Source organism: Aptenodytes forsteri, unplaced genomic scaffold, assembly GCF_000699145.1.
Source record: "Aptenodytes forsteri isolate BGI_AS27 unplaced genomic scaffold, ASM69914v1 Scaffold147, whole genome shotgun sequence".
Classification (NCBI taxonomy): domain Eukaryota; kingdom Metazoa; phylum Chordata; class Aves; order Sphenisciformes; family Spheniscidae; genus Aptenodytes; species Aptenodytes forsteri.
In genome coordinates, this window is record NW_008795320.1 from 1320201 (window position 1) to 1345985 (window position 25785).

The window sequence follows — 25785 nt, forward strand, 5'->3', positions numbered from 1 at the left end:
GGGCCGGAAGCGGCGGATCTCGCGAGAGCGGCGCCGGGGCGGAAGGGGCGAGAAGCCCCGCCCCCCGCAGCCTCTGGCAGCGCTTCCGCCCTCGCTTCCCTTAAAGGGGCCGCGCCCCGCAGGAACGCGGGCGACCGGGTGTAACGGGGGGGATCGGCGCTGGTACGGAGAACGGCTACACGGTGGTGCAGGAACCCGCTGGTTGGGGAGAGGGTTCTGTTTGAGGGACAGACCCGCCTCTTCCCCCATAAACCTGCTCCTCCTCATCCAGGGCAGACAGCGGGCGCTGCCCAAAGCGAGGGGCAGAGCACCAGGAGGAGGGATGAGCCTGCAGCAGTTTCGGAGCCGAAGGGCAGCTTATGTTCCATGGGGTGGTACTGTGAAACTGCTCCTTCCCGCTGCCCCGAAGGTAGGACCCAACAGCAGCAGCAGCGAGGGATCCCAAAGTCACCTTCCCGGCACAACTACGCGGTGCTGCAGCCGCACACGGACCTCACCACCACACCGGGCGGGCTCCGAGCGTCCGTCACCCAGCCCTGCTCAGGCCAACACCCGCTTGGCTTGTGGGAAGGCAGCAGCCTTCATCTTTCAGTGATGGACCTCCATCTTCCGCTGCCTTCCTGCTTCCCACACGAGCCGGGCAGCTTTTCCAGCTCAGGCTCCGAGCGGAGGTTTGAAGCGAGGGCGGACATTACAGGCATGGCCGGAGAGCAGAACGGACGACAAAGCCACCCCACGGTAGCACCAAGTGCCTCTTCCTTCCCGTCACGAGGACATCACTCTCCACCAGCCTGCGGCCCCATCCTGCTCGCAGGCTGACTCAGCAAGCGCCGAGCCGAGGCGCGGCAGGCAAGTGCCGGCTCATCTCTTGGCACAGGCCGATTTGGTTTGTCCCTGGGCAGAGGCGAGTTTCAGGTGGACGTAATGGCCTGCGCTAACCTGGAAGAGCTGGTTCTGCGCAGAAGGTATCGGTCTCCGAAACCTTTTATCCAAGAAGAGCTTGCGAGGCGGCAGAGCAGCGACGACTTCAGGTCTCCTTCCATTCCGCGTGTCGTTGAAGCGCCACGGTTTTGAACTATGCCACTTTCCGCGGTGGGTTTCACACAGCAACGAATTACAAACCGAACCTCAACGGGGAAATCCAAGCGGTCGCGCCACATCGAAGGCGGAGCACGAAGTTAGACCTGTGCAAAGAGAACACAAGGAGCAGCTCCCGTTCTGGCAGGGAAGCACCCTGCACTTTGTGCTCGTGGAAGTAACGGAGCGAGGAGCAGAGCCGAGAGGATTCACAGCGAGCGGAACCGGTACGATCCAAACACGCAACCACGAAAAACCTCTGAACTGACCGAAGTCCTTCCGAGAGCAACCCAGTGACCTCCGGCGGGTACATCCCAACACATCCCGAATTTCACGTCATGCTGAGCAACGCCACGGCTGCTCCTGCAAAAAGTCTTTTAAACTCGCAGCAGCGCGCTGTCCACTCCTGAAGAGTTAAGCCCTATTAACCGCGATTAACGAGAGCGGGGAGGACTAACAAGCCCAGACGCACACCCAGCGGCACACAGCCCCTGGGAGAAGGTTCCTTGGAGAAGATCTGGTTTTGACACAGCAGCCTGCCTCGGACTCGCGTATGAAGGAGGGACAACACGGAGCACGCTGTTGCCTTTGAGCCGACGACCCGTGTCGCTACACAGGGCTCATCTATCACGTTAGGACAGTTCGTTTCCCGTGGGCTTAACCCCGCATTTAAGCGAGAGGAACGCTGGAGCAGTGTTCTGGAAGACCCAGGTCAAATAGTTATGGACACTAATGTACACAGCAAGATGCTCATGAACCCACGTTTTACGCTGCTCTCAGCAGTTACAGAGAAACCCCCCAAAAAGGAGGTACACGGTAACCCGATCATCAGTCCGAGGTAGCGAGAGCACGCTACTGCATCAGGGCAGAAATTAAGAACGTGACCCCCGAGTAAGCGCTAGTAGATCACGTCACCAGCAAGGTCACCTCTGAATTTCAGAGGTGGGGAAAGAGAGAAGAGGGGCACTCTCCTGGAGGTGCACAAATCCGTGAGCTAGCTACACGTGCTCCTCGTAGCTTGTAAGGCTGCATTTTTCCACAGTGCCTCGAAGCCTCAAGGCCAGATGAAGAGCAGCATTCAACCCGTCGCTGCTATCAACGTGCGAATGACCTAACGCGCACAGACCCGCCCGCAGCTCTGGCGACAGGCGCGCCAACAGGTTTAGGAGACTCCAAGCAACGGCCCTTCACCACGTCCAATCCAATCCAGGTCAGAGCCAGCAACGTGCTGCGACGGCTCTTCAGCCTCTACAAAGCAAATCCGACAGTGCCACCCCAGACCCTGCACCAGCACTGCTGATTCTCTCACGAAGAGGGCAAGAGTTGAGTGGGCATGAAGAATTGCTGACTTAATTCCACTGCTAGCAGCTTAACAGTCCATTGAGGCACAGCGTAAGCCTGTATACTGATGTTAAGACAAGATTTTCAAGGCTGCCAATTGATTTCTCATGAAAACACAAATTCACAAGAAACTTTTTTGTCAAAAGAAAAAAAAAAAGTGGAGACAGGCTTGTGTTTCTAATCCAAATGTACTTCTCTTTATTCAAACCAGGGGTAATCACTGGTCAGTGCAAAATGCACCTAAACCTTTTGCCTGAGGGAAATCTACATCTTAACAAGGCCTCCGTTAACCCCAATGAAATCCACAGAGGATTTGAAAGCGTTTGAAGCACAGATCTAACACTGCGCTTCGTAAGTGACTCTGTGCGTCAACAAGTCTGCACCTGCCTTGTTACCAGTTCTATACCATCAGGTAACAAAAGCAAAATACACTCAGTAGATTTCTTTTAACTCCCAGAGTTTCTGAACCATCCGCCCCACCACTAATGTCAGGAGTAAGGGGGTTGCAGCTTACCCTCACTTCCAACAGTGCTAACGGAAACCCTGTTTTAAATTAAAAAATAAGCCAGCATACATAGTAGAAAATTTCTCTTAAAAATTTCACAATCTGTAAATGTATATATTTTTTTCTTTTAAACATAAAAGTTTACAATATACGGTAAAACAAAGGCTCAGGAAAAATAATTTCAAAAAAAAGAAACCTGAAGTTTTGAATTAAAGCTGAAGACATTTTTAAAACCCTGTAGTTTGAACCAGTGACATTTTCTTTATTTGTGCTGATGGGTTAGAGAAAGGAAAATATTTAAAAACTGCAGTCCAAACACCCACAGCTTTGCCTTCAGAAGCCATCTTCCCCCACCCCCCAAAAAAAAAATGTTGTTAGGTTTTTCTTCCATCAAGTATGTGATTGTCACAAGTTCAGAAGTCTGGGATTCCTGGGTTCAGCTGGTACCAGACATCCCTGTGTGGACAGAATTCCCTGATTGCCAGCCCACGCTAGCGCCTGTAGGGGTGAAATCCTTGCACGTTATGGTTCTGTCCTCGTCCAAAACCACTTCCTCCTGCAGGTGGGCCACTTGATGGTTGCACCGAGGGGCCTCCGTAGGGAGGGGGTTGCTGGCTGGGATCAGAGAAACCTTGTCCAAAACCACTCAAGTCTTGTCCATACCCTGGGGAGAAGGGAGAAAGGCGGCAGAGTAAGCTTCCAGTGTCACCCACACGCACAACAACAGAGGCACAAATGCAAAACCTGACGCCGCTCCCTCCCCCCATGCACGGCCTCAGGAACAGACACCTCTGTCTAACACGTTAAGATAAGCAGCTGCTTTCAGTTCTTGCGATTATCTACCTTCTCATACAGAACAAACAAGCAAAAAGCCGAACTGAATAGGTATGCAGAAATGGTCGTTTTCACTTTTGAGGTAATCCTACCCAGGCTGGTAGTTAAACTATCCTATTATGGCTGTTCAGAAGCTTCAAGTGGCTTGCAGGTTTGCTGTCAGCTCATTCCGAATAGTTGTTTTGTTTTGGTTTGGGTTGTTTATTGCTAAAAGCTAGTACTGTCAGGTTTAGCAGAGATGAAAATGTGGCAAGGAAGTTCTTCCTGAAACCTCACAGCTATTAAACTGCAGCGCCTCAGACTGACTGCACAGAGTTACTCGACTCTGGCTTTGTAGAGCCAGCTTCACCATCTCCCCTGGACAGTCAAAAAACTTCCTTCGCTGAAAAGACTCGCTGAAGAAGACAATCTTAAATTCCCTTTCAAAAAGCAGAGTACTGCTGCCCAAATATATATATTTTAATTAACTAATCAGCCTTTCTTTCAAGGAATACTCAATTCAAAAAATGTAAACTGAAACATGAGGGGGCAAAGTTGGCAAAGCAGAATCCAGAAGGTTGCGACTACTGCCCCCACTGTATACTTTATAACGGAACCCTTGGTCCAAATTTGCCCTTAGCAAGAACTAACATCCTTCCCTGAAAACTCACTGCACGGGCAGGCTGAAGTTTATTTGTTGCAAGTTCAAAAAACAAAGCTCCATTTCAAAACCTGACACCCTCCCGCTACTGCAGATGGTGGCGAATACTTCTAACCCGGCTGAAGAGAAGCAGCAGTCAGTAAGCAGCTATAAAGCCCTTCTCCCACGTCCCCTACACCACCAACTGCATCTGAGTTCAGTTACTTTTAAGCCTGAACCCGTACTGTGTCTCAACTAAAGTTTACGCTAACGCATGCTGCAAGTTAATGTTTAACTTGCTCTTCCTCGATCTGAGGAACTAAACACTTCTCTCCTGCCACGCTGCCCTTCTGCCTACTCAGCGAGGCTGCGACCACGCTCTGCGACGTGATCCATGCCAAAGACCAGATTCAGAATAGGTTTAGAGCAAGTAGAATTTGGGGATAGGGAGAAAGGGTGAAGACGAAAGACTTGCTGGAATTCTTGCTGCCAATATGAAAGACAACTAGATGTGAGTTAAGGACACTGAGAAATTTAATAAAAGTTCCCGTAATTAAATACGACTCTTAATCATAACAGTGGCATCAGTGCAAGCCTCTGCTATGAAAGATGGTATTAAGAATCCTAATTACTAAGTACATTTCTGCAGTTCTGCTTCTCTCTATGCAGGCTTAAAGCAGGTTTAACTCTCTTAATCCAAAACAAAGTCTCTTAGCATGTCTTCAGTATTTAAATTTCAAGCTCTGCCTGTCTCTCAGGACTTGCTACCACTAACGAGCCTTAAAACACATCTATCACAGGCTTCTATTAGCTCAAAATGCTAATCCAGTCATTTTTTCAGACAGAGATAAGCAGGCAACCAAAAATACGATTTAATTGTTTGCCAAGGGGTGAGGCTTGGGGCGGGGGGGGGGAAATCATTATTCTCACTGTACACTGCAGTGTTACAGCATTAAGTGGTGGAAACCACAGTTCTCAATTTGTTTATCACAAAGGAAACCTACAGCATAAACCTGAACAGCCAGACGTTTCAGTACATATTGTCTTCCCCCTGCTTTCTTAATTGCTGCTGCAGCTCTCGGCTTGCACCAGCACCTCACAGTGAAACACCGAGGTCACCTGCTGTTTCAGAGGGCTCTGCTCTCTAAGGGCCGACCATTACGGTTTTACTGTCTTGCTTAAGAACCTGAGCTCAGTTCGATCACACAGGATAAAGCCTCGCCAATGCAGCAGCCTGGGAAGTGAACAGCAGCGTCATTCGTACTTCAGTCGTGAGTTTTCCCTTCAGCCAGCTAATGAACATAAAGAACTGTATTGCCCTTACTCACAAAGTAAACATTTGAGCCGCATTGTTCCCCCCCACCCTCTTAAAAGAGACCCTGCAAGAAACCCAAGTTAATTTCCCAAACGCAGATATATCAAGAGCATTGGTTGTAAATAGGCACCACCTACCTAGGTTTCTCACTGCTCAGCCTGACCAAAAGAGTGTAAACAAAGTATTGGCGCGTAGCCTGAAGGGTCTTGAGAATAGGTACCCAGCCCTAGTAAGAAATGAGGAGACCAGGGTGACGAACCCCAAGAGAGCCCTGTACAGAGATAATTTTTCAGGGTGAGGGAGACACCCATGTTAGCGTTTAATTTACTAGTGTTTACATTCATCCTAGCTGTAAACATAGCAGCATTTAAGATGCTGTCAAGCCAGGACAAATCTTAAAATGCCACAACGATTAGGTAACTCAGTGCCTCTTTAAAACCCGTAAGCTTTATGCATTTATGTAAATACATGCAGATCAGCTAGACTGCCTATTGTACAGCAATGCTGCTAACTAATTTGCAATCACATGAAGTGCCGAAGCTCTTTAAAAAAAAAAGTTTAAAAGATTTTACACACAGCTTTATGAACAGGTGGATGATTTTTGCAATCATGAAGTGCCGAAGCTCTTTAAAAAAAAAGTTTAAAAGATTTTACACACAGCTTTATGAACAGGTGGATGATTCTGTGGTACTGTAGCATATTAAATACCTCTATCCCTGTTAGCACTTGTACTCATAACAGCTTTCAGGCTAGAAAAGCACTCCTGAGGTGAGAGACTAACTGCAGTTGTGGTTTAAACAACTAACCTTCTTAGCCTTCTTCCTCAAAATGCAGTACTACACACCTCTTCCTCCCTCCCTACCCAGCACTCTTAAGAGACTAACTAAGAACACCTGAAATATTTCACTGGCAAAGAGGCTTCCTAGAATATACAAGAGGCAAGTGGTACCATACACTCCAAATACTAGAATCCCCCCTCCCCAGTTGTTCACAATGTTGGAAAACAGATTCTTCCTGAACTTCCAACACATCGCAAATATTGGCTCCCCACTCAATATAAGTGACTGTGCACAGATTGATACTTTATTTAGTAGGGTCCACCCCCCTTCAAAAAAAGTCTGCAAAGAGACAAGTTCTGGCAAGACAAGAAAAACTTCCTCTTGAGTCACAAGGGCAAAGCTATGTATGAAAGCAACTGTGTTTATAACAAACAAATTGAAAAACATTTCAAATTCCTCAACATGAGAGCATATGCGTGCTTTATAAACACATCTGAAAGGCTCGTCTTCCTTCAGAGTCTGTTTGACATTTTTGGAACTTCAAATAGTATCTATTTAAAAAACTTTACGAAGTGTTCATTTCATAACAGTTTCTGCAGGCACTTCAAACGAAGCAGGCAGGCACTAGCACACATGGAGAACTTTACACACTTCTGACAGAACTATAACTTGAGATAGACAGGAAAGGAATGGGGGGAAGGGGGGAAGAGGCACGCAGCTTGGATTCTTACACCCTGCACTGCTCGCCTCTCGATGCTGTTCTTACTCTTGAAGTCTACTCTCCAATCTGATCAGTTACACAAAAAAGTTGACTACAAGCTCTGTGAAGCTCTTGGAGAAAAAAAGTTTTAACTACAGATTCAGGGAGAGTGCAAATCAGTAACTTATCCTAGCAGCGCACAAGTCTCTGAAGACTATTTCACAGCATACAAGCAATGTTTTAGAGTTGATTAAGAAAATACCCTCTGGCTAGAATACTGCATGATTTAAGGATCGCTTGAGCGCTGGTGGCTGGCATTCCCATCCTGAGAGAAGTGCCTTCAGTGTTAGCAAACTGTTTCTGAACAATGACTTTTTACCCAAGAATATAAAAGAAAAGCAGGAAGGGGAGAAAGATCAAGCTGTTTAGTTTATATGCAGCTACTTACCAAACTGACTATAAGGGAATTCTGGCTGAGCAGTTGGGGGTTTGCTCATGTCCTGAGTTGCCTGAGATGGTGGTGGTGGTGGAGGAAAAGCTAGTGGTGTTGCCCCTGGAGTGGCAGGTGGAGGGGGTACTCCAGGTGGGGCAAACTGGTCAGGTGGAGGAGGTGGAGCACCATAACCAAAACCTGAAACATGAGGAAAGTACAATACATGTGAAAAGATATGGGTCAACACCACTCTGACTTCTCGCTTGGCTTTAGAGCATGATACAACTTTTTTTTTTAAAAATACTTGTAAGTCTATTAAAACCAAAGTGTTTGTTACCTACAGCTGGCCGTGCAGTAATTCACTCCTACACTCTGGCAACCACTGTGGCTAAAAGACCCCAACAACATACCTTCTATTATGAAAAATCTCACCCCAAGACTGCAGCCGCATCAGCAACCAGCAAAGAGAAAGCGATAAAGTAGAACTAGGGACCACCTCTGTGCGCTCGCTTGCACACGAGAGAGACATGAGGAGGAAGCCATATTGCTCAAGATCTTAGGAGGAAAAAAAGGGTATCCCAAACAAATGGTTTCTTCGTAGCAGAACAAGCAACTCTAGATAACCGGGTGCTATTTTCCGCTTTCTTTTTTAAACCAGGTTTGTGACTAGACTTTTCAAAAGGTGGCCTGAGGGGGCAGGTGCTAAAATCTTATTTACATGTCCAATGCCAGTTGCGACCTTAATTCCTTAAGCTTCTCTGAAAATCCCAGCCTGTGTCTAGCCCAGGTGACCATGCAGTAATCTCTAACTTTTCTCTCAGATGTCGTAATAGGGGTAACACAATAAATCTAAATTCATTTAGCAACACAGATTTAGACTACAGAACACAGCAAATGATTACTGCACACAAGAAAAAAGTAACCCAACTCACTGACAAAAATACTTATACAGTTAATTATAGCTCAGAATATACAATCTAGGCAAAACACCTAAGGATAGATGAAACATAGGGGGGGAAAAAAAAAAATCCAAGTCCAGAGAAAGATGAGCAAAAGCTGAAAACTGAATGTGGTGATGGACTGTACCCAAACTCCTGTAGGTCACTTACTAAATGGTGGAGGGGTGCCATAGCCCTGTGGAAATCCTTGCGGAGGCGGGAATCCTCCAGGAGGCGTAGAGACTATGTATGAGGTAAATGGTGGTGGTGGTGGAGGAGCTCCTCTTCCTGGAGGGGGTGGTCCATATCCACCTAGAAAATTAAGGGAAACCAAGAACTAAAGCGGCTTAATAATGAAAAGTTGCTGCTTAAGTCAGCATCCTCTAGATGGGGTAAAGCTCTTTGATAGATTTCAGACGCAGTCTCAGCCTTCTGTGAATTCTTACATTGGGAAATATTTGTCCTCCAAGTATCCCTACTGTAAATAACTGCAGTTTAGAACATAATTCCTTGATAACAAATTAGTGTGGCTGGCAACAGCAGGATGTATGTCAGCTCCCATTACTAATTCGTTAAGAATATACTATCTTCTCCTTCATTCTTTCAGGACAAATTCAATCAAACGTTTAAATGTAGGTTAAATACTACAGAAATCCACAAATCACCGTGAATTCTTCAAGAAACTGCACCCTCGCTCAGTAGAATTTTTGTTTTAAAATTGGTCCCATATAACGTACTTACCAATTGCCTGTCCAGCTGGCACCCACATCCCTAAAACAGAACAAAAAAAAAGCAACTTATACATGCATTGAAGCTCTATACTATGAAACAGGAATGATTTGAAAGAAAGTTGATCTTGCTCTGGAATAGACTAGGTATCCTCCCAGTGTCCCTTACAGATCTATCTTTATGGTCCAAGAAATAGTCTTGGACTGTTTCTGAATACGCAATTCTGAAAAGACTCCGAATCATTCAGCAAATAATGGATACAAGACAGGAGTCCCCAAGCTCAAATCAGATGGAGCATTCAAGAACCGCGAGCACACCAAGTGCAAGAAACTGTACTAGTATAAAGAACAAAAATACTGAGAATCACAGCAGACTACACATCCAAAGCATTTTTAATATATTACCAGGTTTATCCTAGTTATTTTTGAAGTTTTTGAACCACAAAAACATAATCTTCTGCATTCGTTGCAGCACTAAGATTGAAAGATAATTTCATTTGTTTTACATTAATCTTTCCAGTAGATTAGATATCATTTTCTCTACAAATAACCACATTGAAAATAATCTAGTTTCTCCATTTGCGCAGTTGCAGATTAGCGCATCTGTGCAGAATGTCAAAGCCTCAGCTGCAGCTTTCAAGTTAATAAGCACCACGGGGAAACAAGCAATCCCTCCACTGAGGTATCATCTATTGTAGCAATAGATGAAGCAGTGACACTCCCTTTAGCCCCCCCAGGTGAAAATTTCTCATCTATCAGAGCAAGCAAGTTCTGTTCTGTCAAACGCAACTCAATTATACCACCGTATTTCTCCATAAGTTATCAAAACTGTCTTTGGATGAACTCAGCATATTTATCCTGTCTTCAAAATCTTGTGGGGGTTATAGCCATCAAACCCAAAACACATGGCTGCTCCTTTCAGCCCTGAAGGGTTCAAGCTAAATCAAGAAAATTATATGCAGTAAGTGCTCCCCTGCACCACTGCTAGCCCCATAGCTGCTTGTTATTTTTCCAGACTACGTTAAGCAATAAAATCCAAAGACAAGGCCATCTGTTTTTCTCTCATCCCTTTCAAGTTTTACTTATAACTTCCTTTGAAACTACCTCATCCTTGAAAACCCGTATTTCAACAAAATTTTTCATTAGGGTCTCACACAGGCCACAGTCCCACAGCCGGAGTCACAACTGGAGCCATTGAGCTTTCTCAACACCTTCTCCACAGTACCGAAAACCCTGCCAATTCTGCCTGGGGAGAGGCAGAACCAAACAGAACAGGTGAAGCACTGCCTGCGACACATGCTAGACTCGGCACGACCCACTGACTTCTGCCCTATGAAACCACGTTTTTTGGGAAAAGAAGTGAAGGAACAATCTCAGCAGACTTGGGAAGGACTGATGTGTGGAATTTCAGTTCTGCTACCAATAATCCAGCACAGCCATAGCATTGATAAACCTCTGGGAATACTGTCATTTGCCAGTAAGACCAAATTACCCGTAAGCTGTAAAGGCAAGACTCTCTTGCGACAGCGACTCTGAGACGACTAAAGCAGTACCTTGAGGGCCATATCCTTGTTGCCAGGTTGGAGGGGGTTGACCTGCCCAGCCATTGGCAGCACTTGGCATGATCCTGCTTCCCCACTGACTGGCACCGGGTGGCCCTGGAGTTTGGCTTTTGCTGTCACGAGGCTCTGCACGTTTCACCTCCACCTAAACAAACAGAGTCACCATTTAGGAGAGATGGTGCAGGTTAAGATACCCCCCTTCCCTTCACACACACCCTTAGTTACACTTAAGACTACACTTAGCATCTTATGACTTATGTCTAAATACTTAATTACTAAACTTAAGGCCAGTAATTTAAAATGTTTCTCAGGTACAATATATATGATGGTAAGACATTACAAGTCCTACTATTGAGGTATTTCAAGTAAAACACATCCTACAAATCACTTATGTTTCGTCATAGTACAGTATTCATTGGCTTTAATCTTAAAACAGCAGTACCCTCTTACAACGACTCTTCACTTAAAAAAAGCATAATCTTTTAAATTATTCATATACTAATTTAACATTTAAGGCGGGAGTTACAAAGATGACATTTTCAGTAAAAAAAGAACTTTGAGTAAAGAGTACGCTCTGAAAAAGGGTACTAATGCTTTAACTGTTCAAACATGTTTGGGGTTCATTTGAAAGTTACAGTTTAAACCCACCCCATCTAACTACAATTTCAGCTCTGCTCATACCTGAGAAACACACATTTGTTTGTTTGGTTTTTTGTTTGTTTGTTTTTTTTTGTTTGTTTGTTTTTAAAACTTAGATTTTATTTAAATGTCTAATGGAAGATAAAGACTTACCTTCCCCAGGCTAACGCTTAAAGAATCTCAATTAACTCAAACAATGTCAGAGGGAATGGATGTGATAAGAGAATCTTACATTACATCTAACAAAAAAGTAAACAAACATGCAAGTAATAAAAATGGACAGTTGAGTCAATAAGAAGCAAATCTTCATACTGTGTTAAGTCAGTGACAAAAGCCCTCCTGTTTTTAAAATTAGTAAGCCACAGTGCTTAACTTATTTTATTCAAAGATAAAATGTCCTAGTGTTCCAAGCCATCGAGTAAGTGCATTTGACCTACTTAAAATAAGCTGCACATTCAATATAAACCTCTCAAAAAAATCCAGTTTCTGATTTAATGAAACACTCTCAGCACTCATGCATGCTGAATTAAAGTCTTTTTTATTTTATGATTAATTTTAATGGGTGCCAGAGTACAAAGAAAATAAATCTCAATCATCAATGGGCCTGAGTAGTATGGAAAATAAAGTATTCAGAATTCTTCCTGCCATGTCTTAAGAACCATTCATGTCAGAGAACAAACAGGAAACAGGCACAAGGCAAGGACAAAGCCCCCCGCCCCCACCCCACTGCAGATGCCCCAAGGACATTAGACATGACAGTAACCAAATCTCTGTCAGCTGAAGGCCCTTCCAGAGAGGAACCAAGGGAATTTTTCAAAGGACTCAAATTAATGAGTCTTAACACATCTGCCTTGAGGGAATTCGGTTATTGCTTACAAAAGCAGAGTCTTTCTTGCAATTTTAATTTTTTTTCCTTTCAACAACATATGGATTCATTTCAGCGATACCTTTTTAATTACCAAAAAGAAAGAGATACCATTTTTAAAGTAGGCATTATTAGTCAATGAAGAGTGCGGAGTATCTGGAGTTCATTATCCATTAATTTTTCAGTGCACATTTGGAAGCGGTGAACTGCCAAACTGAGGACTGAAAAATCCCTGTGCAATATTCTTAGCGCCGAGGTTAAAATTCTACGCCTGCCTAAAGCCCAGTTTACACCAAGAAATGAGGCATCTCCATTGCTCCTAGCTGAAAGAACACTGCATATTTCTGCTTCTTATGTCATTGAAAGGAGAAAAAAAAAAGGCAAAAATAGATTATTTCATCTTGGTACTGAGATTCTTTGGGAAACAATGGAGAACCCTGAATTAGCCCTGACGTATTCTGAAAACTGGCAGCATAAGAGGTGACATTTCGAAGGCTCACACAGGGTTCTCCATGCTTTCCCAGAGCCATTACAGCAGATGTACTATCCTTTGTTCCTATTTATATCTAGCATGCTGCTTTGTGATATGACCTCTCATTTAAGTGGTTCATGTAAGTTTAAGGCAATTCCAAGGCAAGATCAGAGGATGTACATAGGATATAGATAATTCATACACATACCAACATAAATTTACTGCTGTCAGCGCATCCACTCACAAACAGGAGCTCACAAGAGCTCAACTGCTCACGAGAGGAAAGCACTAGTAATCAAGAACATACACTAATGTTCTTGACCACACAAGCGCATTTCTTCATTTGTTTCATTTCCATTATTAGGAAGTCAGCCCACCCCTCAACCCCAAAACAAGTTCACAGAAATAAAAAGCATTATATACTGCATAATTAACCAAAACTCCACTGATATGCAAGAATATATCCCCTGCTAGCTAAATAAATGCTTATGAAGTATCAACACATAGAGAGACTTTAAAAGACAATGCAAAATTATACAATGCAATAATTTAAGGAAAGTGACAGTGTTCTTGTGTTTTCTGGAAACCTGTTCACTCTAAGGTTAGCAGTTTTAACGCTTACTTTAAAAATTGTGGGTAAATTGTAAAGCTGCAAGGACTTTAAATTTACCAGAATTTCCTGTGGTTAATTTTTCTTTAAGAAGTTACTATTTTCTCTGTATAAAACTTGGGTGTCCTGCAACAATTTACTTTGCTTTTAGCTTTTTTCCACAGGTACAAGCATGTTCCTTGCCAGGTAACATCAAAGCAAGCCTAAAAAATTCCTCCCTACCAAACACCCATTTGCTGACAACACAGTATGAAGATGAAACAACCAGAGGTCACTTAACTGCATTGTGGTTAAATACTATATAGAGTACGTGGGTTTGTATCAAAGTTTCACAGTAAGTGACCCAATTTTTTAAAAGACCAATCCTTCATGATGTTTTTTCTTTTTCTTTTTAAGTTTAAGATTATATAAAGTAGATTGTCTCACACCACCTCAAAATTTGAGTATCAAATACACATCTGAAGGAGTGGTATCTTAAACCAAGCCTTGAACAACTCAGATTTCATTGGGATTCTGATTTTCAAACAGCTGGAAACAACTAACTTCTATCCTTGCACCTAAGCAGTGCTCCAAACAAAGGCAGTCATCATCAATTCAGTGTAACGTAAGCTATGCTCAGCCAGAGCAGCCCCCCAGGTCTGTCAGCACAAGGCCTTGCCCAAACCAAAACAGCCCACAGCCTAAGTTCTCAGGCTTTCAAGATCTGTCTCTTCTATGGGCTACGCCACAAGCTAACTGCCTTTCTCGCCTGTTTAAGCAAACTCAGAAGACTTTCCCCACCTTCATGGATAAAGCCTCGAATTTGGACATACACGCTCTCCCGCCTAACTGAATCAATAACTTTTATTCACCAGTGAAATTGCTAGTTGCCCAAGACTTGGTTCTTTCTTAAGGTAAAATAAAACTACAACTACACACTTTTTTGCCCATGATGTCGTGAAAATGCATGTTGACAGCCTGGTCCACTGATTGTTCGTCCTCGAAAGTAATAAATCCAAAACCTAGCCAACGACGAAGAGTGAATCAAGGTAGCAGGGTGTTGTGACACAAAACAGGATGATGAACAGTATTAGGGGCGGACCAAGGGTTCAAGCAGGGGTTTCAGATAACCGAGACTTGTGTTAAATTTTCAAAAAAAGTCAATCTGAGAAAATTGCAATGGATACTTCCTGTCATTAGGCAATTAATGCCTCATCTTGGTTTCACACATGCAACTTACAAACTGAGCTTGTTAACTACCTTTTAATTTTATTTTATTCCTAACCCACCTACCAGGAAATGGAAAAAAAAGTGCTAACGTCGTCATAACTATAACTGTGCCACATGATTAAAAACAAAATACTCGTGGGACAGCAGATTAAAGGCAAGCAACGTTGCTGCTCCTATCTTTTGATTCAGACTAGGTTCCCAAGAAAACCTATTATGTCCCTGTTCCCCAAAGCTGCAAAGCAACTACCTCCCATCCCTTATCCCGCTCTTCCAATTAGGGAATATTTTCCGTGGAAAATAAGAAAGTTGTCTTTGAAATGTAGCTGTTAAAGCATGAAAAATTTTACCACTCCATGGATGAATGAGAAGCTTCAGAAACTAACAACCTAGATCAGAGGTTCTCAAGTTTTCCACACCTTAGAAAAAGCACGTAACAGACATTACTCCTTCCGAACACAGCAACCTCTGCCAACTAAAGAAGCGTTGCTTATATGGAATGCGACACTTGCCGTCACGTCCCTTAGTCTATTTTATTTCTTATATTTTCTGCTGCTTTTCTCTTGAAAATCTATGCAACGCTTTTCAGTCCCTCTTTTTGCCCAAGACATTGCTAACTGCTCCAGATCCCCAAGGGTAGCTCATTCCCTTTTATCTGACCATAGCCCTCGATGGTGGCAGCTCAGCTGAACCCAGCAGCTTTTTAAAAGGTTGCGGGGGAGCGTCTCATGCCTGTAGAAGACGCCGGAAGAGAGGCAAAGCCCCAGGCCTAAATCGCTTTTTGAGGTCACACTTTGAGAACCACTGCACTTAGGTTGTAGCTGCTGATACTGCCGAGAGAGTGGCAAAATAGTGGTTAATTTCACAGAACACGGAGGCTGGTTCATGCCATCAACCACTCATTGCTGGTGTAACAACCAAATCCCAGGAAAGGTAAGAACACATGCAGTACATAAATTGTGCCATTCTTTAGATTAGCTAAGGGTAGAGCAATAAAAATTAGAAAGAAAAACGAGGTGCGGCATCAAAAGCATATGGAACATGGATGCATTTCTGCTTTTCTGAAACCCAAGATTTCCCCCTTGGTTTGCATTTTGCTTTGCAGCTAGTGCTGACAGCAGCCATATATTGCTCTAAAGCGTTAAACAGAAATACAGTATCTATAACAGTTAGTGTCTCTCTAAGCTTATCCAACTGGGTTGGGTAAGCCCAAAGAGGCCTATTGTAGAGAAAGTTTATATATAAAAAAATACACAAAGATACAGGCCAAAATAGATTCCAGCAGGTCAAATTCTGCTGTCAGCAACAAGAGCAAAAGACATCACTAAAATAAACTTAAAATAAAAAGGAAAAAACTTAGCATTTCCCACACACAAAAGACTGGCAGGGAAAAAGAAGGTTTGTTGACCTGTGATGAAAGCAGCCTCAAAAACCAAGAGCAGCATTTCATCACAATATATTTGTCTGAGGTTAACTAGAAATCTAAGTATTAGAGCCAAAAGAAAAGAATTTGTATTTAAATCACACATTTAGTATTACAGCCTTTATCTAAAAAGACGTGGGAAAGAAAAAACGATGGATATCGTCTACATACGAAGGTTGCTCGTTTAACTTGATTCCAAGAAGACTGAAGGAGGGGAATATTGTGGTACGGAGATGGGGTTTGGAGGGGGAGAAGGAAGGAGAATAAGAGGTCATTGAGGAAGCCAGTAAAGGGGGGGGAAAAAAAAAAAAAGGATTTAAAAGGGTCAAACACCACAAGATAAGGAACAATGAAGAAATCAGAGTACAATACACAGCAAAATTCCAACAACATGAAATTTTAAATACAGCAAAAGTGATGAATTCTATCATCCAGTAGCTTTATTTTTTGAAGGACAGAACTTTATTGAAGACTGAAGAAACTAATTGCATTTAGCAGGAATCCAAGTGAACTACCGAACAGAGCAATGACACTGGTTTGCAGCCAAGGGGAAGAAGAGAACAAACACAGCAAGAACCTGTAAATTACTTCACAGTTGTTGGTTTCGCCAAGAATAGAAAGCATGAGAAGCAGAGACTGCAACAAAGCCACTGTTTCTTTTAAGATGTAACTAGGCTGGCTGCGCTTATACTGGGGACTCTGAAAAAAACGTTGATGAAAGCACTGCTTGCAGGAGAGCTAACAGAAGTAGGTAGGGACTGCGAGTAAGCAAAGACGACTTGGGATACTTGAAGACACACAGCCGGTTCCTCAAGGGCGTCACTGTAGCTCTGACACTAACCGAGAATCTGGTTCCCAGTGTTCTTGTGAGAAGCTGAAGGTAGATGAATGCTACAGGGATTAGTAACAGGGGTAATTTTTCCCTCCTTCTACCAGCAAACTAGTAAAATGACATGCAGGAAGGGATCTGTTCAAAATGCAAGGATGGTAAAGCTAATGGAAAAAGGCAAAATTCAGAATGGTACGAGTAGAAGATGGCAGTGAATTGGCCTTTTAAACTTTATAAATATATAGTCATTTAGGTATCGTGTTAAAAGGACAAGCGTATAGACTGAGTAGCACTCTATGGAACAGAATACAGATCAGAAAGAGAAGGCAAGAGAGAAAATGTGTTCTGGGATGCATGACCAGGAGTGCCGAATACAAACTACGAGGAGTTTTTCCTAGCACACCCCCAGGGACTGACAAGGCCATTTTTGGAGATGACAGTTAGTTACCACACTACATAAAAGAATGTAACAGAACAAAAACGAAAGCCAGAGCAACAGGATTCAAGAACAGTTTAAGAAGTCAGATGAATTAAGGGGGAAAGTATTCTGCAGTACATCTGCACACTGGATAGAGACAGGTTTGCAAGCCTGTGCACATCTGTCACTTCTGCTTTAAGCTACCACCTAGGAAGTGGACCCGAAGCCCTCTATTTTTTTTTTTTTAGTATAGCTTTAAGCAGAGAAGCCATTAATTGAGACCAGGATTAATCCAGACCAGGCATGATGTTTTAGTACCTTTTGCTCAGAGGCTGCAAGGCTGGGATTAAATATTACAAAGATATATATAGATGATACAATAATTACTGAAATATTTCAGAACTTCAGCCACAAATTATACCCAGATGCCCGTATCTTTGTTTCCACTGCCTCCTCTATTTAAAATCAGATGCTCTACAGCATTTAAATAGATGAATTTATGTTCTGCTTAAATAAAAGGTATCTGTTGAAAGAAGATTAAGATAGCTAAAGCAAGAAAACAAAAAAACAAATATATTGAAACTTCGTTTACACTCCAATAAAAGACAAAGCCCGTCCCTCCTCTGACTGTGGAACTGGCCTGTACCTCTGTGATAAATTATCACCTAGAGAGAAGAAATCTAAAGAGATATCGTTAATCACAGTCAAACAATTCACAGAGAAAAAAGAAAAAAAAAATAACTTACTTAACATTACCATACTTTACTATGAAACACTTAAATATGTCACTAAGGATGTATGTCTAAATTAAAAATAAAACTAAGACTTAACAGCTTAATAAATATGAAGTGAAGAATATATTTCTTAATAATGAGTCAGAAGATAAATGAAAGTTCAGATGGCAAACTATTCTCTAGCATGTAGAACATGCTACAAGGTGGTCAGTGCAACTGAGCTTCACATATTTAAAATATTGCCTCTTAATCGTCAAACAGATGACAGATGCAATGGAAGGTGGATGACATGAAACTTGCTTCATATTTTGACCAAAGGTTACCAACTTGATTAAATAGTCTAGTGAAACTTTCAGTTGTTTTTTGGTGGGTTTTTTTTCCCCTTAAAAAAGCAGTCTAGCATACAGGGATTATACATCCCAATCAAAATATTTCAGAATTATTTTGTGTAGTTTAAGAAGTGCGGCTTTTTAATTTTAAGTGAAGCCGTTTAACCAAAACAAAAAGTATATAATGCATGGATTCTGTTCTAATCTCAGGTTCAGAAGTACTCTGAACGGGAGTATCCCCCCGATGCAATTACAGACATCAACATACCTTTCACGTGAACAGGAGGAAAGTCTGCTCATTTTTTTTTTCCCCCAATAGTACCTTAAGCCACAGGAGTGGCTCAAGAATCAAATTTCATTCAACTAAAAAACTAGCAAAAAACCCATAAATGAACATGAAACATCTGACTTTAAATGCACAGATACCAACTAAAGCTGTAGATGAAGAGTCTAGACTTGGAGCAATATTCGCCCAGTGAATTATTCTTTTTCCTGAGGCAACACAGAAAAAAAAAAAGTCTACCTTTTCTGATGGTGTGAAATAGTTTGCCATCTGACTATAGGAGAGTATGAAGAAATTTCAAGGACAAACTAGATCAGCCTTTACCTCGGGGCCTCTGTTTCTCTGCATCATAGATCATTACAACTTCAGTGACCTGGAAGAGAGAAGGGAAGTTCTACTAACTGTGCTACCAGGGGAGTTTTATAAACAGTTACTACAGGCTGGTTTCCCGCACTCCATCCACAAAGCACGATTAAATGCTCGATGTAGCCATCAATACCAGGCTGTCCTAGCACAGCGCAAACAAATTGGGAATATTGCTCTTTATGGGAGTTTAAGAAAAGCCTGAGTTCATCTGTTTTGAAAAGCCGCTACACTGTGGCTTTTTAAGGTCTCATCACACTTAAGATTTTAATCTAGCATTAAGGTCGCTACACTGTTTATACCCACACTATAGCCTATAAAAAACTGAAAGGTTTCTGGTTTTCAACATACTATTCGTCAGTGTAGCTTCTTAAAAGATTACTTTTTCCATTTTTAAACATTTTCACTCCCAACATGAAAAGCAGCTTTAACTCCAAACACGTTTAAGAATCTGCACAGCTTCTCTGAATTACTTACTTGCATATCAGTGTGGCACAGAGTACCAGTTATAAATTGATGCTTTAAATAGCATTACAAAAAAAACCCCTAAGTTATGGATGATCAGTATCAGTGTGATTTTAACTTAAAAAAACCCACAAAAAATGGAAAATGCAAGCTGTTCGAGGGCTTCAAAATTTTTTTCAGAATAAGCACCACTGTGAGCTACAATTTAAACAAAGCCAGAGGTGTAACATTTATGTCAAAGGCAACATTAAAACAGCTGAAAGGAACTGCCTTTAAATTTCTCAGATGCAGAAAAGCGGTCACAAAATGTGTGTGATCTCATGGAATCACATCTTTGCCTTCAAGGCACTCTTAGGATATTTTTTACCAGAATCCCCTGAATAAGCTTAAAATCTGATGCAAATTCACCTTTTACTTACAGCCAGAAAACATACTTTTCAAGTTATTACACCGTATACACTCACTTGATTATATCCTACTGGATGCTAACAGCTGAGATTTATCCCCATTTGGGGATTATGCCATGTGACAGTGCCAGATTTGTTCCCCCACCGGTCCATTTGGATCCCCTTCTTCACACTGGTCTTATTTACCAAGCAATTACCATGCCTAAGAACCAGCGCCTGCTTTTGCCTCTTCACTCTGTGGCCACAAAACATATATAAGAGCCTCTACTTCTCCAAAGATAACTCCTTAAGAATGCTACGTAGACTCCCCAATTTCTATATTATTGTTAAAGTTCTACTACTTACTTTTAAAGGCACTTACACTTAATGGCTGTTGCCTTCTATATTTGGTGGAACATAACCCTGTATCTCCCAAGCCATCCAGAGGTCAGAATTGGAAAGCCAAGTCTGTGAGGAAGAGCCTTTAGAAATTATGCTCCACAGCTGTGGAACATGCTCCCCCATTTTTATTTACAAATCTACTGCAGCCTTTCAAACTAAAGAAACAGTTGTTAGCCATTGCCTTTTATATTTTTTTTAAATTATCTTAATCAAATTTTAAATACAGTACTGTTGATAAACTTAGCCACTTGAGAAAAATCAACAAATCCTTTGCTGCCACTAAGAAGAGATCTTAGAGAAAGGTGATTAAAAAATGTATCAAAAGAACACACTAAATGCCACTCAAAGATGGCAAGTTCACATCCACTGCCACAGTCTTGAATTTAACCCAGGCAACCTTTAAGTTTCTTAAACTTATTCACAGCTGAATTTAGTAATTTAGTTCAATAGTTTACCATCTTAAAGGGGCAATGGTAGTTGGGATAAATGGGAATTAAAACTAAATAGAAAAAAAAAAAACAAAATCAGGAGATATAGTCATTTCAGTCTGAGGTTACAAAATGAATTAAGAACAGGTGCATAACATGAGTAGTAGTTTGTCCCTAGAATGGAGGTTCTAGGGACAACAGAACTCAGCTGATTCCAGATGATGATTTAAAAGCAGCTACTGTTACCAAAATAATGGCAGGAGACTGCAAAATTTAACCTATCTGTACACGCAGTCAAAGACGAGGATCTTAGACATAAGCTCACTGAAGTACTTGCTGTTCCCCCGCCCAAAAAAAATTCAACAAAAATTTTTTAGTCGCCGAGCTGTAAGTTACCAATTGAAAAGAGAAAAAAAATTATTCTTAAGCCAACTCAACTCAGGAGTTTTTGCAAGAAGGGAACAGAATAATGCATCAGGTAGACTTAAACAAGAGGAGACAGAAGCAGCAAAGTTAAGTCACATATCAGAGCAATAGATTTTGACAAACAGCGAGATACACTTCAAGATGATGAACGTTTACTACAGTTTATTCACAAAATGCTTCAATATGTCCCTACAGCAGTTTGTCTAAATTAACCCAAAATTTGACAGCTTGACGAAATCTGAGAAAAGGCAGTGGGGAGGGAAAGCATCTTGGAACCAACTGATAACTGCCATCATGCTGAATGACTCACCACTCCGAATTTCTTGAAGTATTCCCTGAGCTCTGTCTCGCCACAGTTATGAGGAATCCCACCAACAAAAATTTTATTTGATTTATTGTTATCGCTCCTGGATCCTTTCTGCTAAATCAAGGAGGAAAAAATTCAATCAGAAGGACAATAAAGTTGGCTACTTCTATCATTTTATACTTAAACATGAACAATGGTCTCTTGCAGGTTGAGGGGGAGCCATCTCCAGGCTTGAAGTCTCCTAGTCATTAAAGTGAAGCAACTGCATGTTCAGAGCTCAGAAGTTTCGTGTTCGCAGTTATAACCCAGTCTCTGTTCTTCAGAAGATCAGAAAACTAGGGACTGTGTTCTGAGGCCATTTACTCATTTTATAATGAAATCGTGTTAACCTGCAGGGTGTGAAGTATGCTGGAAAAGAGCATCAGTCCTGCGAGTGCACTTCCAGACACTTGTTTCAAGGTTTGAAGAACTCAACTAAAAGAACTGCTAAGAGCTTAAGAAAATACCACACCCACAAACTGAGTTTGACGCACACACAAAATGTTCGTTAACGCTGTATTGTACTTGGAGTTTTACCATGGAAATCTAAGTAGAAATAAAATTTACACTCAAGGCCTGCATACTGACTCCTGATTTTAAAACATGGATATCATCCAAGTGAATTCAATTAACTGCTAGAAGGTAAGCCAAAACTTGGAAAACAGGCAGGATACACCAAGTATCTTTCCTTACCCATCCTTCCTTCGGTCGTGTCCTTTCTGGTTGCATCCCCCTAGGTGTACATGGCTTTGGATCAATCTGGAAGAAGTTCCAGTTTGGTCAGATCTCAGCGTGCAGAATATTGTTCTAAAAGTTACGTTTATGGCAGCTGAACACAGCACTGCTGAAATCCAGCTCCTCGGATCAAAGCTATCGTCAATACATCGCTTCTACAACGTGACACAAATCATTGAGTTAAAGCTGTCGTACAGTAAATAATTAAAATCAACAACCAGGTAACTTTTACACTATCCAGTCTGCAACTAAGAAGCCAGAATTTAAAACAGATCTTTGAAGCAGTCTGGAGCAGAAAGTTCTGAAGCAAAAAAAAAAAAAAAACAACCACAAAAGCAACTTACATTTCGGCCATCTAACGTATGAGGTCTACTGGCCAGTACTGTTCCCACACAGTTAGGATCTTTAAATTTGACAAATCCAAATCCTCGAGACTGGTTTGTTGTTTTGTCTTTCATTATTACACAGTCTACAACTTCTCCATACTGGGAGAAGTAGCTACGAAGAGTTTCTGTTAAAAAAAAGAAACCAACCAAAAGCAACTTACATTTCGGCCATCTAACGTATGAGGTCTACTGGCCAGTACTGTTCCCACACAGTTAGGATCTTTAAATTTGACAAATCCAAATCCTCGAGACTGGTTTGTTGTTTTGTCTTTCATTATTACACAGTCTACAACTTCTCCATACTGGGAGAAGTAGCTACGAAGAGTTTCTGTTAAAAAAAAGCATATATTAAACAGAACCAGATATTAACTTTACCAGGCTGTGTTCGCAATTATGACACAAAAGATAAGCAAATAGCTAAACAAGTTCAAACTCATCTTTTGAAAGTTATTAAATTTTACTTCCTCTAAACAAATGGTATAGACTGCTTTATTTCCACTCACACGAAAGAAAAGTAGTATCACAGTAAAGCAATGATAAAAAATTGTCATCTGAGTTGACAAAAACTTCAATACCAAACACTGATAGAAAATACAAACCCAAAAGCGATTAACAGATATTTGAACTCTCTCTAGAAAAAAATTTTACTAACAGAAGAGAGCAGTACAATCTCATCCAAATCTTCCTACCACGGTACCGCCTGTTAGAAAGCTGTGTATCTGTACATTGTTTTGCTGTTCACAAAGGCCTGGCTCAATGACTGTAGAATACATAGCTTACCTTGTGTCGTACTCCAGTCCAAGCCACCCACAAACAGTTTTCTGCAAACGAAGCATACAGCAGTTTTAGGGTGCTACGTGACAGATGCTTCATCTTATTTAACGCAGAAGTCAGCTATTCTGAAGATGTCTGGTGGTACCGAGGCCTCCAAAATACACTGCAAAGCCCATTCTTCACTAGAATTCACTATTCTTTGTGACAACTACCTTCTGTTTCATGAAGACACACATAAAACTGAAGCATCTGGTTTGTGTGCCACAAGCACGAACAGATTGTAAGCTTATTACAGGAATAAATTTTATTTTTACGCAAAGAGAATACGAAAATATCAGAAAAGCCTACGTTCCTCCAAATTTCTTATTTCCAGGTATTTGAGAAGGCAGTGTTGCTTTGAGAAATTATTACAATAGCCAGAAGGAAAAAAAACTTAGAACATCGCACGAAGTGCATTTACCTGCCCTTCTGGGGCAGAAAGGAATTCCAGCACGGAACACTACATCGTTCAGAAAAATACGTACAAAGCATCACTGAAGTTATTTGAAAAGTGATCCAAGAACACCATTCTAAAGTCATTCTACCTGGTTAGCCCCCACACACCCCCAATCAAAATGGGATGCTTGGATTCCTGTCAAGGCCTGGATCATTGGCTCTAAGTTACTTACACAACTTCTCTGAGCAACAGAAGAAAACAACTGCAGGGTCCATGCAGTTCCAATTTAAGGAAACTTCTGAGATAAAGCAAACTAACAGAAAACCAGACAACCTCGTTTAAGTACCCCAGTCCATTCCATTAACTGCTTTAATCCCAGGTTAATGATCAAGAGTTGTGCACAGTCTTGCATTAGGCCTCCGAAACCAAGTTCAAAGAACAGTTGGGCTCTCCTACGTCCATTTGCTGCCTAACACTGAATGTTACCAGAAAGATAACTGACAACCAAAATAGGTTAAAAAAATTATTCCACAAAAATACACTAGCAACACAGCTGCTGCAGCCCTTTGTAACTGGTATGGTAGCAAAAATAACACCAGATTCTGAAGCAGACACATCTGATGTTACCATCTCCTACGTTGAGAGGTATCGCCATATGAATAACAATGCCAGCGGTTGAAGCTGGTTAATACCAACTTACAAATAATAAGCAGTGTAAGTGCATCTGCCCTGAGATGATGTGGCCAACTTTCCCATGCCAGAAGGTCAAAGCCCAACGGGAATCACAGCTAAAAGAACCAGACTGCACACAAAGGAATGCTGATCTAGATGCAGTGGTTGGATTTGGGCATCACCTGAAATTTCTATATTTGTTCTCCAGCTGCAAAATTGAGCAAAAGAGAAAGCATATGAGGTTTTTCCATCCTCAGATCAAAAAAGCTTGTCAGCCCTCAGGCTTCCTTGCCCCTGTGTTCTCGAAGTACTGTCCTGGTAAAGAAAAGTCCTTAAACTGCTGATTACAGCAAACAAAAACCCTTCATCCGTTCCTTTTATGTGTTACTCCCTCGCTCACCTAGAAAGACCAGTCAGAATCACTTTTGTCTACCATTATCTTCTAGTTAAATGAAAGCAAAAGTAGAACCACCAAGTTCAAGTCTAAGATAGAAGGCAAACTTGTGAGGCAAGTACTAAATAACAGAGTAGCACTAATTCAGCAATTAGTTGTGAAACCATTTCACAATCTAGTTGAGAGATATCTCCAAATAGATGAGAAGGTCATGGCTAAAACCCAAACTAAACTCCATGCTTAAAACTTAAGTCAAATCTGAAGCAACCCCATCTTCTGAAAAGAGCATCCAAATCTGTCCCATTTCATGTCAGAGCACGCCAAAGTACTTGGGTAAGTGCACGAAGAGGAGCAGCAAGATGCCAGACTGTCTGCTTTGCAACTCTTTATCAACGTTAGGGTGTGACAAGACTTCCATGCAAAGTAATTCACTCCATAATTAAAGGTTAGTTCAAAGCCACCTCAACACTTGGCCCTTTTCAGTAAGAAGCACCAACTCAAAAGCTCTTCTGTTAATAGTTTTATGGGTCTGCACAGACAAGTGCTGGGATAGTTTATCTTTGGAGGATGCCCTCTATTTCTCTTATCAGTCCTCAAAGAGAGGAACCATAGTCTGCTTTGTCTTCTACTCGCCCTCAGATATATCCGAGTATAGCTGCAGCTGAGCTGAGGCCGGGAATTAGCGCACCTTCACATAAACGGAGAAAGTCGAGGTTCTTCTAACAAAAAAACCCCCTAAACTTCCTCTCACCTGCATTTTTCAGGAGCAGCTAACTGCAGTAAGAAATCGGCCACCCCTGGAGAGCTGCTGGTGCACAGGGAGCATCAGAGAAGTGAAAGCCTTGCACCTAGAAGGTCCTGCGTAGCAGGGCAGCTTGCAGAAGAAACCAGCAGTCCCCCTTCACTTTGATTCATTTCCCCGTGATACGGCAT

The 25785-nt window shown here is 41.9% G+C and overlaps 1 protein-coding gene across 1 annotated transcript; it reads right to left on the reverse strand.

Moving 5' to 3' along the window:
* Positions 1-2589: 2589 nt before the first annotated feature.
* Positions 2590-25785, reverse strand: DAZAP1 (DAZ associated protein 1). Its single transcript, XM_009279883.1, has 13 exons — positions 25781-25785; positions 24019-24099; positions 23357-23397; positions 22738-22904; positions 22149-22214; positions 21420-21530; positions 18964-19012; positions 14336-14418; positions 10823-10976; positions 9283-9312; positions 8713-8853; positions 7619-7801; positions 2590-3587 (listed from the first exon to the last, which is right to left on the reverse strand). The coding sequence occupies exons 1-13, from the start codon at positions 25783-25785 to the stop codon at positions 3415-3417; spliced, it is 1284 nt and encodes a 427-aa protein (XP_009278158.1). The 3' UTR covers positions 2590-3414.

Bases quoted from the DNA above. Each gene is read 5' to 3' on its own strand.
- DAZAP1 (XM_009279883.1), bottom strand. The intron at 22,215-22,737 runs GTAAGTTGCTTT...AACTTCTTCCAG, and splicing joins ATACGTTAGATGGCCGAAAT to ATTGATCCAAAGCCATGTAC. The intron at 7,802-8,712 runs GTAAGTGACCTA...CTCATGTTTCAG, and splicing joins TGGCACCCCTCCACCATTTA to GTTTTGGTTATGGTGCTCCA.